Source organism: Gorilla gorilla, chromosome 7 (assembly GCF_029281585.2).
Source record: "Gorilla gorilla gorilla isolate KB3781 chromosome 7, NHGRI_mGorGor1-v2.1_pri, whole genome shotgun sequence".
NCBI classification, from domain to species: domain Eukaryota; kingdom Metazoa; phylum Chordata; class Mammalia; order Primates; family Hominidae; genus Gorilla; species Gorilla gorilla.
Genome location: NC_073231.2, coordinates 115,272,343 through 115,289,973, shown reverse-complemented (window position 1 = coordinate 115,289,973; position 17,631 = coordinate 115,272,343). Strand labels below are relative to the sequence as shown.

Genomic DNA, 17,631 nt, shown 5'->3' with positions numbered 1-17,631 from the left:
CAGTTGATTTTTTTTTCACACACAGAAGTAAAATGCCTAGTGTAGTGTTTTCTCTAATTTGCAATCTGGTCTGAGTATTGCAACTAATTCCATTTAATTCAACACTTGATGAGTAGTTACTATTTGCAATGTCCTGCGTTGAGCCTTGTGGCGTCAGAAAGATAAGTTTGTAGATCTGGCCCTCTAGGTATTCACAGTTTAGTAACTCAATAAAAAATCTTAATTCTTGAAGGGAATAGACCAAAGGGTGCAGAGAAACGTGACAAGAAAGCTATAATGTTATAAATTCAGAAATACCAGATTCCCTGAATCAAAAAACCAGAATATAAAGAAATAAGCAAACAAAAGCTCCTTTCTAAAATCCTCACCACCACTAAAAATAACCACAAAAAGAAAGCTTAGAGATTTGAAAGCTTAGATGTTTGAATATTAGTGCTTAAAAATTAATAGTTAAAGGAATATATACTTTATTTTATTTTTTTTACGTTTAACCTAATTTTATTCATGCTTACCTTGGGATGGGGGATAGATCATTCAGTAAAAACATACAGTAAAAACAAAATGTCTTATCATGTACAACTTTTAAACTACAATAATGATGTACCTTAATTACTTCCATGCACACAAGTCTAACATTCTTTTTTTTAAAAAAAAATAAACACAATTAAGACTTCTAGGAGCATTTTATAATAAAGTAATTCCTAATTAATTTTTCTCTGTAGATCAAGCACCTCCAAAATACAAATTCCTATACACAGTGAGCACGTTACTTAAAATGAACACTTAAGTAAATTAAGTATGTGGACAGCCTTAGGATAAGCTGACATTATAGATTCAGCTAGGTAGGCAACAAACCATAGTGTCAAATGGAAAAAGTGTATTTGCGAATAAATTTTAAAAACTAAGTTAATTTTTATAATTAAATACAGAAGATATGCTGATTTGCTAAAATAAACAAGATGTGATGTATTAACACTTCACTATAAAGAATGCATACCAGAACATTTATAAACAGTGAATTTTTAAGTTTTATTAAGAACAGTTTACTACAATAAAGGCTGGCTAAATAGAAGTACATTTTGTGAAGCACTATGGGTGGTATATGTTTTGCCACATACTCTTGTTACCTTGAGGTAGATAACACATGTGAACCAAATTCGGCATTCATTTTCAGTTGCTGCTGGTATCATGTGTTTTAAGAAACGTGTACAGTACGAAATACTTGGAAATACTCATGAATGAAAAATGTCTTAGGAAAAAAATAGCTATTTTCATGCAATTATGTACAGTCTCACTGTGTAAATTTCAAGGCAAGGTCTGTTTCCTGTAAAACAGATCATTGTTCTATGAGAGAATGTTCTTTACTTGTCTTTGTGCATTTCTTTTCTCCTACTGCGTTGCATTATTTTGCTCTAGTCTTTATTTTTGTGTGCAAATGACATGCCAGTTAAAATGAAAACGATCTCACATGTAGAAAAAGAAAGTCTGGATTTTAAAAAACAAGAACTCATAAAACCCTTACTAAATGACACCGTCTGATTCAAGTAAAAAATGACTTAAACACTAGTAATAAAAAAAGACAAAACACATTTCATGAAGAATACAAAGATAAATGCTGAGTGTTTTAGTTTAGATGTTTCAGATGCTGCTGTATGTTTGATGAGGAATTTGAGGAGAAGATTTCATAGCAGAAGGTGTTAATGTGGCCTGTATTGACTTAAGTGGTGACCCAACTGGACTGTGAAACTGCGGGATGCCTATGGACTCGAGCTGCTTGTTAAAGAGGAACTCCCCACTGTTGTTCAGAAATCCTTCCTCATTTCTCTCTCCCCAAGCTTCCCATCCTCTACTGGCTCAGTTTCTAGCATTTCAGGATCTTCTTTCCTGCTAAAGAACTTGTCCAAGTAACTAGTGTGTTTTCCTTTTCAACTTGTTTGTCCTTCCTTACCTCACAAAACTGATTTATGAAAAAACAGTCCTCCCTACCACTCAGAAACTGGCTGTCCCAAGAAGATTGGTACAAGGCTTCTAATTGAACCAGATTTGCCATTCCTTTTTCCTGTTTTTCTCGGCTTACTGACTTTGATATCAAACTTTTCAATTCTAGTTGGGACACTGAGCTATTCAAGTCATTTAATTTATCAACAACATCAGTAGGCTCATGCTGGGAACTAAGCTGAATAGTTCCTGCAATAAAGGAATCAAAATCAAATCCCTGCTTCTTTTCCCCTTCTTTTCCAGCCAGTTGCTGTGATGCTTCCTCTAGCACTACCTGGGCTTTAACCAATCCATTCCTTTCACATTTTGATTTGCCTTTCTTATCAGATTTTTCTTTGCTTTGTTCTCTCCAACTGGAAAGATCTATAATAAGCTTGGGTTCATAGTAATGGTTAACTTCACTCTCTCTCCAAACTAAGTTGTCTAAATATGATGATGACCTTGTTTTGCAGTTACAAGTATGGCTACACTCCAGATCACAGTATTTGTTTTCATGATGATCTGAGTATTGCCAACAAGGCTCAGTAGAGTAACTGGTATCAAAAGCAGGATCCTCCAGATACTTTTCCCGATCTTCATCCAAATATTTTCGGGGATCAACTTGTAAGTAATATATACTTTATTATGTTGTATATTTAAAATAATTTACTTAGGAAGGTTGCACATCTCTGTGTTTCTGAAAAAGTGTATCTTAAATCATGTTTTAATAAAGTACTAATGTTCAGTTTACTCACAGGTATGCCATAAAGTATGTAAAAGGATGATTAAACAAGAAACTATTCTATGATACAGTAATGGGAAATACTAAAATATCACTTCATTAGATAAAATAATTTCATTTGCTTTTGATGTTTTGGTTACCTTTTGTTTCAGTTTTTATTTGGAAGAAACATTCATAGATATTTTGTTTAAAATATTTTATTGCACCACAGACTTTAAAAGTTTAAGTAACATCATTCCATTCTGGACATCTATTTATCAGAAGAAAAGCAAAGGTTTCTGGGTTTATATTATTAAGGCACTGTGACAGTGGGTATAGCTATTACTCAGATAGTAGGTACATGACCCTTTTAATTCACAGGGGGGAAAAAACCTAGAAAAAATGTTTTAAAATTAAGTGTAATAACTTATATCATCATAATGAATGATGGAAGTGGCACTGCACACTTATGTTTTCTCCTGTAGATCCACTTTTCACCCTTCTCTACCCTGCTCCTTTGCCTTCTAGCTTCTGGTTGGGTTTGGACAGTAAGAAACACAGTAAAGAGAAGAGAGGGAAGGAGAAAGGTGAAAGAGAGGTATTTATTGCCCTGATTCTCACCCTTAGGGAATGTAGGGGGATCTTGGTGGGCTCTTGTATCTCTCAACCAAGGGCCACAGCTTCTTTCAGGCAGCCTTCTTCATACAGCTCTGTCTCTGGGTCCATATAACTGTTCCTTCCCTTCATCTTTACAGGGCCAGTAATGGTAATAGCATTTTTCCCTTACTAGCCCTTTGAAGAGTTCTATGGCAGCTGTTCTCTCAATGCCAGAAATGCTGGTAGGGGATGGTGCCATGGGATTGGGTTTTTTGATCCCAGTAGGAATAACGGAATCTAAAAGTGGCAGGAGTCAGTGCTTAACCATTAGATATAAAGGTAGGTTTAATTAGCACAATAGTCACTGGGCAGAGGAATCAGAGTGTTCTGAACTGCAGGAATCTGTGATAGCTGATTGATTGATCTTGAGATTCCAAAGATTAGATGAGTAGTATATTAAGGTGATATTTGGTTTGCATATAGGAAGAAAACTAACAGAGGTATTAAGATGACAGAAGTCTAACTCAAATTACCTAGGTAGAAATTCACTGCTTCTTACCTATTTTCTACATCCAAGCCAATTCACAGACCAAAAGCCCCACCACTGAGTGAAAGAGATATGTGGCCGATTATACTAAGGAAAGAAAAATAACCAGACCTTCCATATTATTAGATCCTGGCTCTAAACTGATGCTAATAATCCTCGAAGTCACCAATGCTAACATGCTAACATGGCCCACCAGCCAGAATGGGGGCTTATCAAGGGTAAGTGATGGATGAGTCTTCACTTAGTCTCACAGTGAGACCAGTAGGGTCATGGGGACATATTATGGTTATTTCTCCAGTTCCAGAATGTACAGTGGAAACAGACATATAAAATCTGGTTTGAGTATTTGCAATATGGTCCGAGTATTGCAACTAATTCCATTTAATTCAACACTTGCCGAGTACTTACTATTTACAATGTTCTGTGATGAGTCTTACGGTATCAGAAATGTAAGTTTGTAGATATTGCCCTCTAGGTATTCACAGTTTAGTAACTAAATAAAAAATCTTAATTCTTAAAGGGCACAGAGAGACTTAACAAGAAAGCTATTATGTCATAAATGCAGAAATACCTGCCTTCCTGAATCATATATAAAATCTAAAAGACTGGCTCCATTTGAAATGAGGGCAGGAGTTGAAATTCTTCTAAGAAATATCTTAATAAGAGAAGCTGACAACGTGGAGTGTAATAACAAAATTCCAGCATGTCCTGATGGATTTGACATAAGTAATTTTAGCAGCTGTCATGTGGCTGGTATAATTATGCTAAACACTTTCAAATCTTAATTGGTTTATATTGAGATACATGGTTTAAAATTTTTAAATGGCAAGTCTCTACTTTGTAAATATCATTAAATGGGGGAAATTCAACAATATTGATAGCATTTTAAAGTAACATGAAAGTATTTGCAATACTGATGAGAAATGGTAAATATTCACACTATAAGAGAAAAAATAAGTGCACTTGGATTCTGTTATTAAACTCTTTTTCTATACTTACGATTCCTTATTATGTGTTTAGACCTTGATGATTACAGTTTTCCATATTGCTGTCAAGAAGCTGCATCATTTAGATTTACCCAGAAAATGTAAAAAACCATATTTGATGATGATATAAAGATTTTGTTTAGCAAATCTTTGATTCATCAATGCTTTTTCCATTTTTCAGAATCTGCAGTCCCCAGAACAGTATATTTTGTGAGAGTGGATTCATTATAAATAGATATTTTAACTAATAATTTCTAGAGAGATGATGGATGGAATGATAAAGAGATAGAGATACAGATCTGAGCCAGTCAGGGTAGGTTAGGTCAGGTAGAGTGAGACTAGGCAGACTTAATAACTGGAAGAATTCCCACACTGGTTCCCCAACTAATGGAGTAGGGTCAAATATAGTAGGAGGAACTATGTGGATACTCCATACTCTAGAAACCATTTTGCCACCTCCTTAATCAAATAAAAGCAAGTTTAAATCCTTGAGTTGGGGTGGGGCGGTGGGGGGAAGGGGGGCGGGGCGGGGGCGGAATGTAGAGATTAGTGCCATGATTGAAGATTTAAGAAACGTGAGATTCAGGATTTTCACCACATCGCCATTTAGTTAGCTTGCTCGTTTGGCTGGTGCAAATGCCAGATGGATTATGAACAATGACAGTAAATTAATGCAACATAATCAGGTAATGATGTCAAGCATATCTGGTGTTCCAGGTATTGTACCTTTACCGGAACAAATCAGTAAATCCACAATCCCTGCCAGGTAGGCAGCTATTAACCTAGTAAATGCTCCCCCATCTCATCTCAATCAGCAAGGACAATCAAAAACATTTGCTTTGAGTGGCAGGAACACTGGTACATTTTTACTTGCTCCAAGGGCTATGCCAACGCTCCCTCTCTCTGTCATAATATTGTCTGGAGGTTTCTTGATCAGCAGAATATTTTGCTAGCCTCTGCATTTATAAAATGCTTCTCAAACACCTACTTCGAGAGTATTATTTGTTTCCTGCTTGGACTCTAATATAAATATTATACTTTTTGCAATGTTTGAACAACCAAGTAACAATGCAAGAAGATGATGACAAAAGTTTAGGAAGATATATTTAAATTAGTTGTTTAAACTAATATATTCCACTTACCAAAAGAGTCTGAAAGAACCACATCCTTTTCAAGCAGAGATGCTGGAGAAGGCTGGTTGAACGCTAAACGGTGAAAGCTGACTGAAGCATCACAGACTGATCCAGGGAACCCAATGCTCCACTCAGCTTCCTGAGTACAATGAGAAGGGTCTAGCAATGAGCTGTGTGGAATGACGGTATGTCCTTTGTGCCCTGGGAAACAAACAAACAAAATATGTTTTTTATTTCACATTAAGAAACATAAAAAAGGTCTACAATATACAGAATTGTGACCCATAGTACCACTAATACAGTCTAAAGGTCTGGGTAGTTTTGTTTGTTTGCTTGTTTGCATGGAGCAAGAGGATCTCATACAGAAGCTTTGCAGTGGCTCTTTGGTCAGGAATGTTATTGTGGATTTAGCTGAAACACAGGGTCTGAAGCACCCATAAGAGTCAAACTTGGAAATGGGAAGTGGGATGAGTAGCCTATTCAAGGACACAGAGGATTTAAATCCAGGTGTTATGACCATAAAGCCTTTACTTGAAACTGGTAGACTACCAATTAACATTAAAAACTTAAACTGAATTAAGTAAATCAATAAACATTACACAAAGGTTTATATATCAAAGGCATCCAAACATTCTCCCTCTTTAAAGTTACGATTATACTTGAAACAGAAGTTAACAACTGTGGTTGAAAACTCAACTTTTGCGTTTGAATTTTGAGATGAATCTTCCTTCATCCTTCAGAGTCTTTCAAAAGTAAATCATTACCATCTATAGGTTTACCTGTCGATTGACTCACAAAGTATGAGGCACATATCCTCGCTATCTTATTTAGACAGATTTTTTATCATTTACAATTTGTAAAGATGCTAAATTCTAGAAATCATGAATGTTTATGAAATATTGAAAATGTGACATACTCTGAACTTGAAATGCTAAAAAAATTTAACCTACAATGTATATGGAATTTTGTTCTTTTGGTATTCTTTGAATAAATTACAAATTTAGGATTTAGATTGGAATAAAAGGGTTCACAGCTGGTTTGTGACTTATTTCTTCTCTTAAAAGTATTTTCACAAGGATAGATACAGTCTGTCTATATTGCTTTTGTAAATAAGCCTGCAATTTATATGTTTCTGGAGAATGACTGGCTGAAAAATTAGGGTAGTGATGTAAGCAGTTTCTTATCTGTGCAATTAACTGAGTATAAAATGGAGGCATTCTAAAACTGAAATGGTTTCCTTTTGTGATCAATGTTTCCATGAATATTGCCCAAAATTTTCTGTTAATTTAAAATCAATGTGCCAAAGCAGGAGAAAAGGGACATATTTGGAGGCTGTCTCTGACAGATTGGGGCTCTTCCAGAAAAGAATGTCTCATCTGTGCCTGGTGCTTGCCTCTATCATTTAAATTATTAGTAAAGTTTGCTATTGGGTAAGATCTGTAATGCACCTAAGTCTGCTTTAACAATTCAATTCTGTGCTAACACAAACATATTTCCAATGGATTTTTATCACAAATTAAAAAATAACATTACCTGTAAGTGAGCCATCAACATCAATCATTACCATTTCATGTTCCCAGCGAAAGCCAGCCTTGTTCGGTGTGTGAGAATACTGGACGTCAACAAACTTTGCACTCCAACCCCCACATCTGTCATTACAAACTCCAGAGATGGATGTCACTCCCAAAGCTACACAGTTGGGACGGTCAAAGTTCATAAAGTGCACAGAAGAGACAGTCAAACCTTCACTAAATGGGAGAACCAGGCCTTTTGCTGTGCAAAATGCAGACCCCATTCCCAGTTCATCAAGATGGCCGACTATTTTGGCATTTTTAATCACTGCTCCATTGGTTTCACCCCACCCTCCAACATAAGGAGCCAGGATCCTCTTAGTCTCAATTCCAGCTTCATAGTTATTCACCATCACAAAGTTATGGAACTGAAGGGCACCTCCATTGACCCATTCAGCTCCTTTTTGACAATTCCAAGTAGTAAATGAGTTAAATATTGCAGGCGCAGGCACTGTAGATGTACAAGATCCCGTTTGCATGGGGAAATATTCCTCAAAGATCCACATTCCAAACCAACCTTGAGAATGGACAGTATTGTTAAAAAATTCGCCAAGGGGAACTCTTTTTTGACAAATGTTTCTGTCATAGGATGGCCCATCAGGGTGGTTGTTCATCCGGTACCAAAAGCCAAAGTGAGTGCCACCAGCAACAGCATTGTGTCGTATGGTATTGTTCGGGTTGGTGACCCAAAATGCAGCCGGGGTCACATCATCATTCAGAAGACTGGTACTTTGCTGTACAAATACTGCCAAGTTATACTGGAGGATATTGCCATGTTCAATACCATCTTCTATAAAAAATGCTCCTCCCTTAATATCATATATAATATTCCTCTCAACCAGAAGATGGTGTGTGTTATGAATAGTAACAGCTCTGTTATAGGCCTGGTGAATTGCACAGCCTCTTACATAAGATTTAAACTGTAAATCTCCAAGCAGGTGCCAATGTATTGGATATCGCCCCAACCGGAAAGCCTGGCCAGCGTGGAATACCTGTTAAGCCCAGAAATCACAGTTATTTAGTAATAGCTCAGATGTTGAGCTCATATTTTGTTTCAAAAAATATCTAATTTTATATTATTATTAATATATTTATTTCTTCCAAATTTTTCATGTTTATTATTTGAAAATGTTATTGAACCTCCAACCCACCATGTTTTATACAATGTATAGCAGACCGCACTTATTACAAAATGAATGAAAGAATATAAAAAGCCATCTTTGACTCTTCTGCTTTTTGCCTTGGTATATTAGTAAACTTTTGTGTTTTAGGAAATAAAACATCTTGAAAGACTTCTTTTCCTCTTTTACTTTACTTTGCTTCTTATGTAGTAACAAGAAACATTTCTTGAATGTTTTATGTGTGCCAGATGTTGTGCTCTTTTGTATGCATGATCCTAGTCTTTGCCATAATCCCCTAAAGTAGGCACTTACCATTGACTTCATTTTACAGATTAATAAATGGAAGTTTAGAAAGGCTGAGCATCTTGTTTATGGTTACAAAGTTCCATTTAAACCCAAGTTGGTCTAACTCTAGAGCTGGTGCTCTTAATTACCCTGTTGTGCATTCTTTCAAATGGTCTATGATTTAATAATTTAATACAGAGGATACCAGTGTGTCTGTGTGTGTGTGTATGTGCGTGTGTGCATGCATGTGAGCATGCACAGGTGTGTCATATAATCTCATGGGGTAAGGAAATAAAACGTTGGTTCCTCTATTTTTGTTGTCCATCTAAAGCTAAAAATTAACCATTATTAATATTCAATATCCAGATCAACCTAGCAATCTCACTTAGTCCATATTTGAGATGTCACATGTAACATATCTCAGGAGGAGGGAAGTTTACAAAATGGAGGTGCTGACTCTGTCACCATCAACGCAGTCGAGGTGTGCCTGGTTTAATGGATTTACGGATTTTATTATCCCTTCCTCCCTCCCTTCCTTCCTTCTGCTGAATACATGATAAGAACTATACCAAACCGTGATTATACAGCCTGAATATAAATAAGATACACAGGAGTTCCTAGTGTCATAGGGATAACATGCATATTTATGTATTTGTTTAATTTATAATCAACTGAGAATCTACTATATGCCATGCATTGTTCCAGGGAATCAGCAGAGAACCATAAAGACAACATCTGTAAAATAATAGAGCTTATGTTCTAGAGGAAGAGGTTGAAAATAAATAAAAACAGATATCCTATTAGGAGTTATGTATAAATAAAGTAAACAGGAGTTTGGGTGGCAATTTTAAATAAAAGTGGTGAGGAAAGTTCTCTCTGGAGCGATAACCCTTGTCAAAAGATCTGACTGAAATTAGGGTGTCAGCCATGCAAGTATTTGGTGGAGGAGGATTCCAAGCAGAATGAAAAGCAAGTACAGGCCAGGCGCCGTGGCTCATGCCTGTAATCCCAGCACTTTGGGAGACTGAGGCAGGTGGATCACAAGGTCAGGGGATCAAGACCATTCTGGCCAACATGGTGAAACTCCGTCTCTACTAAAAACACAAAAATTAGCTGGGTGTGGTGGCATGCACCTGTAGTCCCAGCTACTCGGGAGGCTGAGGCAGGAGAATTGCTTGAACCCCGGAGGCGGAAGTTGCAGTGAGCCGAGATTGCGCCACTACACTCCAGCCTGGTAACAGAGTGAGACTCCATCTCAACAATAAATAAATAAATAAATAATGAAAAGCAAGTACAAAGGACCTGAGATAGGAATGTGCTTGACATGATCACATAAGGAGTCCTCTATGACTAGCATGGCACGAGAAAGGCATAGGGTCGTAGGAGATAAATCAGAGGGTATCTCTGGGTCAGATCACATGGTTCCTATGGGATGGACTTGGACCTGTTGTTTTACGTATACCATGAAGCCACTGAAGGATTTTGAAGAGGGGTGTAACAAGATCTGATATATGGTTTTAAAATTTTACTTTAACTGAAGTGTGGAAACTCTATTAGAGCAACGTGGGAGCAGGAAGACCAGGTAGGAGAAAATCACAGCAGTCCAGGTGGGAGGAGATAGTGGCTCAGGCACAGGATCAGGTGGAGGCATGGAAAGAGACTGGATTCTGGATACAGCATTTTGTGGGTAGAGAAGATAGAAATGCTGATTAATTCGATTCGAGGTGTGAGAAAATTTGAGAAACAAAATTTTGGCATGATCAAATGGGTGTATTAAAATTGTTTACTTATGTATCTGTCTCCCCTACCAGATTATAAGTAGCATTGACAAACAGCAGGAGTTCAACACACATTTCTTGTATGGATAACCTTGAGCAAACCACTGTGATTTAGTAATAATGCCTCTCACCTCTACATATTCTATTCTCCCAGTTACCATGTTAGCACCAGGTACAGGAGCATGAAACATAACGCAGCCTCCAAATTGGTCACTTCCTATTTCTTCTCCAAACTTTCCTTGGAGACAGGTCTGTGTAGCAAATTCTCCTTCAAAACAGTTTTTAAAGCATCATTTAAAAAAATGTCGGAATCCTCTTATATTGAAGATTTTCTCATAACTAAGTGTATCATTTGATTCACGTATGATCTCAACCTCATCCTAGAACATAGTTATTTGCATTCACATCATTTCCTCTTTTAGATAGCAAGATAGGTAAGTACCTTGTCTTGTTCAACTTTGTATTCCCTAAAGTACTTATACAGTATTTTTCAGAGAAGATACTAAACAAATATTTGAATGATCAAGGGAATATTGATAATGGGATTTAGTTTTATTATTTATGAAGCCTTCCCCAAGATTTGAGGATTAACATAATCAATGCAATTTTATATTTGTAGAACATGAGAATATGCATTATGTCACTTACTTTTTTACAACCATAGTAAATAGAACAGAAAGTATTCTTAATTTAAATGGATGAAACTAGGTTTCATGTACATTGTGATAATTGACGCAGATGAACTGATGAACTGGAATGAGAACATAGCTCATTTGACATAAAATCCCATGAGCTTTGTCTTATACTTCCTTTTGAAGAAAAGACTATTATTTAAGCTGCATCAGTTATTGTTCAACTACTTATAGTATTGTAATGATATGAATGATTACATAAAATATTTAAAAGAGACATGTAAGATGCATTCTGCTTCCTGCTATAGATATGAGAACTGTGATATAAACATCATTAAAATTCACTAATATCCATTTCCCTTCTATTTCTGGGTATATGGGTTTTGCACTAACTCACTCTCTTCAAGTTAGGCATAGCCATGGAATCAGTTCTGACCAATGACCCTTGAGTATAAGAGACACCTGTCACTTTGAGACCAAAGCAATGAGTTGCTAGTGCTTTACTTTCCAGCAATCTCATCTCCTGCCTCAGACATCACAGAAGCCCGTGCTAAGATAGAACCTTCATAAGCCTGGATCCCAAGGCAATTATAATGAGAAGAGCCCACCTGTTGACCCATATGGGACACATGTAGCATGAATGGGAAATAGACTTTTATATTTTAAATCACTGACATTTTGGGCTTGTTTGTAAATAGAGCGTTATGCTCTATAACCCAGTCCAGTGTTTCTTAACTGAGGCCAATTTTGCCCCCAGGGAACATTTCTGCAAAGTCTGGAAACACTTTTGGTTGTCACAGTTGTTGGAGGAGGCTACTAGAATTTAGCTGGTAGATGCCAAGTGTGCTGTCAAACATCCTGGGATGCACAGGACAGTGCCCCACAGCAAAGAATTATCTGGGCCAAAATACCAACAGAGCTGACTTTGAAAAACTCTGACTTAGCCTACCCCCACTGGCTCAGATCTATATATCTACAGATTTTCCCCCCATCATTCCATCTATCCATTTGTCTGTCTATGCATCATCAGTCTAGGAATTAATTAAAATATTTTTCTACAGTAAACCCACTCTCACACTGTTCTGATAAACTGCAAATTCTGGAAATTTAAAAAAGCTCTGACAGTTAAAGATTTGCTAAACAGAATCTTTGTATCACTATCAAATATAGTTCGCCATATTTTCTGAGTAAATCTAAATAATGCAGTTTCTTGCTGACAATATTAAAACTAATCATCAAGGTCTAATCTAAACATAATAATGAATCATAATTATGGGAAGATAATTTATCAACAGAATCCAAGTGCACTTATTTCTCCCATTATAGTGTCAGCATTAACCACTTTTCTTCAATATATTCAAATATCTTCATGTTACTCACAAATACTATCAGCATTTCCAAATTTCCACATTTAATTATATTTACAAGATATTTAATGGTATCTTATAATAAGATTAATATCATTAAATTATATTTAATGATATTTACAATGAAATACATTGAAATAATGTATTTCAATATAAACCAATTAAATTGTAAAACTATATGGCATGATTATACCAACCACGAGAGCTGCTAAAATTACCTGTGTCAAATCCATCAGGACATGCAGGAATTTTGTTATTCCACTCAACATTATCAGATCCTCTTATTAAAATATTTCTTGTAAGAATTCCAACTTCTGCTCTTGCTTCAAACAGAGTTCCATCAGGGAGTGTGACCGTAATTCCTAAGTGTGTGTAATTTAGTGGGTTACTTAGTGTTATGTTTATGCCATCAGGAGACACAGATGCAATGGTCATTTTTTCATTCTCTCCTTGACTGTGTCTGTAAAAATTTTAACAAAAAAATTTTAAAATTAATATAAATTGACATAACATATTGTTTTGGTATATTTGTTTTATTCATTTTAAATACTTCTATGCAAAATAGGAAACTATTCTTATGTCATATAATATTCTGAACAGAAATTAGAAAAAATATTTTATTCTTGCTTGATTAACTAAGTTTTACAAATATATTCAATTCAATGAAATATTTTTCAAGGTCTACATTCGTTCCTAGAACTGGATTAGCTTATAAAAAGTATTTGGAAAACTATTCATTTATAACTTGGAGGATCATACTCAGTGGTTCTCAATTGAGGATGATTTTATTCCTCCCAGGGGACATTTAGCAATGCCTGAAGACACTTTTGGTTGTTACAACTGGGGGCTGCTACCGGCATCTAGTAGGTAGAGACCAGGGGTGTTTCTAAGCATCCCATGATACACAGGATTTCCCCAACATAACAAAGATTATCTGGTCCAAAATTTCAGTCATGCACAAGTTGAGAACCTTTACAAGGGAGAGTCACTGAAGGTTCCTGAACAAGGAAAAGAAATGATAGAGTTGAAGTTTAGGAGGTCTCGTTTTTACCATTCCTCCAAATATACCCCAAATTCCAGCCACAGCAGAAGAGATTTGCCAATCCTATAATGTACACATTCATGCATTTAGTCATTCAACAAACATTTATCGAGGGTCTAACCTGCATTTTAGGCATAGAACTAAGCACTGGGGATGCCAAGTAGAAAGTTTCCCTGATTTTAAGGAGACGAGTGTGTCAATGCTTGATTGTATAATATATTATCTACTAAAGTGTGATTGCTGCTGTTAACAAAGGTAAGCCTAAGGGAGTTACCTCTGTGTTTTCCCAACATTTCCTTTTGACCCTTCCCTCCCTTGGCAAATCCTTTTACTCCTTTAAATGCCAGTTCAGATGACAGTGCCACATGTGAAATAGATTCAAAGCAGCTCTCTCAACTTTCCCAACCCTACTTCTGCATTCTCAATACACTCTGCATAAAGCTCTGTTAGTGCTCAGAGCAAACACGCTGCAGTCCTATGAGATATCTACCTTTCTGTCCCTTCCACTGACTTGTCTGCTCTTCTAGGCATGAGACCCATGAGATTGAACCTAGAGATTGAACAAATTAATGCAGAATGAATTCGTGGGGGAAGAAAGTGGAATGGAGCCCAAAGAGGAAGATGATGTAATATTCCAGGTGTGAGAGGCTGAGAATCTAAATCAAACTGAGAGCAGAGAAAGCTGAGAGACATGCCAAGGGCAGACCAAAAGAACTTGGTGATACAAAGGAAATAATGAATGATGATAATTAGAAGGTCACTGAAAAAGATCTGTGAAGAAGAAAACTAGAATGCAGGTGTTTAAAGAAAGAAAACAAAGGATAGTAAGGATAAAATAGAAGAAATGAGCATATAATATTTAAGCAGTTTACAACTCTAAAATAAAGGATTAAAAAAAGAAAGATGCTACAGCAGACAGGAGAACAAAGCTGTTTATCAAGACAATGAGTGGATGGGGACAAGAATCATTCCAAAAGATACAGGGAAGAAATTGTGGGGGAGCGGCAAGGAGAGGTGGAGATTAAGGATGCTTAGAGATAAGGGCGAACCAGTGGTACAAGATCTCACAGGCAGTATGCAAAAAGCCCTTAGATTAGCCTCTCTTGAATTTTCCTGGATTCGGATGATACAATGATTTCTTTAGAAAAGAAGTTTTGAAAAGCATTTTCATATGTTGTATGTACCTAAACACATCTTTCCTTCCTTTGTTGTAATATAACAACACTAAGTGTAATAAGCACTTAGTTTGAGCCAAGTTCTGCTTTTACTGCTTTACACTTATTAACTAATGTAATCCTTACTAATACCATTCCAATTTTACTGAAGCACAGAGAGGTAAAATAATATAACTACAGAACTAGTAAGTGGTATTGCAGGGAGCTAGACAGAGACAAACTGACTTTTGAAGGCATTTTCTTAACCACTGGCTTTGCAAACTCTCAAATAGGATTTATCAATGACACAGTGAACAATTAGATTTGGTGGGAAACTCCTCAATTCTTGTTTCTGAAAACTAAATAGCCCTATTCTAAACCCTTTCATTTCATACAAAAAGCCATAAATGAAGATTTTCTATTCTGTTAGTAACCCCTATCATTTTCCTGCTTTTTAATTTTGCCATTATATAATTAAAATTTCTTCCAAGGGCAGAACAAAATGAGCACTAAAGCTAAGTATATATTTAATTCTTCCTAATAACTGCAAGTCTATTTTTAACATGGAATATGGCAAACTCAAAATGCCATCTTGAATTTTAAATTTAAGTTGAATCATGGCCTTAACACAATTTAGCTGTTTCTTATAAATCACTGTTCATTTCCTAATAATCACAACCATATTCAATTTTACTATTATCTATAATTTGAACAATAAAGCAAAAATAATGCTCCTCTTGCCCCTACCCAGGTGATACTTGGTGGTGTTATGTTAATTTTCTTTCTTTTATATCTTATTTGCTAAAATATGTAATTAAACAGAAATTAAGGGTCATAAGTAGTTTCGGTTTTAAAATAACAGGCACCTAAAAGGTTATGTGAACCATCACTTTTTGTATAATCATTTCTTCTCTTTTATTTAGTCATTATTAACGATTTTGCTCAATGGGAACCATTTGCTAAGGCTCTAAGATAAGAGAGTTCACTAGCTGCTTTCAAACATGTTCTTTGGTGACCTCAAACTAAGAAGCTCATTTACATTTTTGCATTTATTAAGGTATTTATTTAAAACTCTAAGATATTTACAAATGACTTTTAGTAGTCAAACACTTCTTTTTTCCAAATAGATTCTTACATGGGAGCCAAACCATGTAAAACATACATTTTACTAGGACATAGTTATTTCATAGGTTCAAATTTATGTTTTTTCTTATTGTAAATCTATTAATTATAATGCAATACAAATGTGATCAATCTAATGTTAACACTTGGCAAATCTGTATTTGGCTGTTCGTATTTCTTTATTAGAGATTTCAAGTTTAAACCAAATAGTCATGCACCATCTGAATTGTCCCTCTTTATACAGTATAAAAATTTCTTTTCTAAATACACATCATTAAGCCCAGAAGATATCATACCTGTGTCCTGTGCTTGCAATTACAATGTTATCTCCTGGTTTCCATGTTACTGCTTCTTGTAAAATTAAAATTCTTTCCCCTGCCTTTGCAGTATGAGCCAAGCGAGTCCAGATCACAGGAACAGGCACACCTAGAACCAACATACACACTGAGTATTTCTTTACATGTGTTTGATTTGTTATTGAGAACTTTATATATTTTAATCTTTTCCTAAATTGAATCAGTGTTGGAGAGGCTCATTTTGCCTTAGCATTTCACACATTTCTCCAAAAAGAAATATGTAGAATGCTTGCTTTATAAAAGTAACAATTGTGTTTGTAATGACATGTATATGACTATAAAACTTTTCAAAAATATTCTTCTGCAATGATATACCCTATTTATAACTATCGTTTTTTACAGGGACACAATGTAAATGGGGTGTGATAATATTGACAAAATGAGCAAAAGTCTATTGTCTTTGTCATTATTGGTAGGAATTTCTTAAACTAATAATCTAGAGTCAAATGTAGATTTTCTAAGAAATTACATAGTATATATATATTGAGCCCTATGTAGGACTTTTATGATAATAAGGTATCATGTTTATGGTATTCTAAATTTATAAAGGGGATAGATTATTGCAATGTGGAAGACTTCAATATAAAAAGGATTCACACCATGCTTTCTTTAAATAGTATGTTGCCCTGGTACCTCAAACATGATCAAAATCATTTTTACTTGCTGACAAGGTTCTAGGATATAGTTATAGAAATCCACAACTATAAATCCCTTGTTATATTTTAGAGAGGCCCCATTTTCAGATACAAATTTAAGAAATTACATTCTTCTGCTTCTAGACTTAGTCTTTTTATATACATAAATAAATAAAGTAAACAGGCAATCACAGACAGGTACTATGGTTAGTGTAAAATGAAATGAGATGAGCCTGGAGGCTCATGGAAAAGGGGAACAGGAGGAATGTAGACAAGACCCAGAAAGGCTTTCCCAAGTGTGACCTTGGTTCTGAGTTTTTTTGGTTTTGTTTGTTTGTTTGTTTGTTTTGTTTTATTGACACAGAGACAGAGTCTCACTCTGTTGCCCAGCCTAGAGCGCAGTGGTGCGATCTTGGCTCACTGCAGCCACCATCTCCTGGGTTCAAGTGATTCTCCTGCTTCAGCCTCCTAAGTAGCTGGGCTTACAGGTGTGCACCACCATGCCTGGCTAAATTTTGTATTTTTAGTGGAGACAGGGTTTTGCCATGTTGGCCAGGCTGGTATCAAACACCTGGCCTTAGGTGATTCACCCGCTTTGGCCTCCCCA

General features: G+C 35.8%; 1 protein-coding gene and 1 pseudogene across 1 annotated transcript in view; both read right to left on the bottom strand.

Moving 5' to 3' along the window:
* Positions 1-17,631, bottom strand: part of PKHD1L1 (PKHD1 like 1) — a 171,545-nt gene that overhangs the window by 60,768 nt on the left and 93,146 nt on the right. Inside the window, exons 46-50 of the mRNA XM_063709440.1 lie at positions 16,330-16,459; positions 12,934-13,175; positions 10,848-10,984; positions 7,495-8,524; positions 5,971-6,162 (exon numbers count right to left, since the gene is read on the bottom strand). Of these exons, the coding sequence (XP_063565510.1) occupies positions 5,971-6,162; positions 7,495-8,524; positions 10,848-10,984; positions 12,934-13,175; positions 16,330-16,459 (1,731 nt within the window). The remainder of the gene's footprint in view (positions 1-5,970; positions 6,163-7,494; positions 8,525-10,847; positions 10,985-12,933; positions 13,176-16,329; positions 16,460-17,631) is intronic.
* LOC134759094 (mitogen-activated protein kinase 6-like) lies at positions 519-3,445 on the bottom strand (annotated as a pseudogene).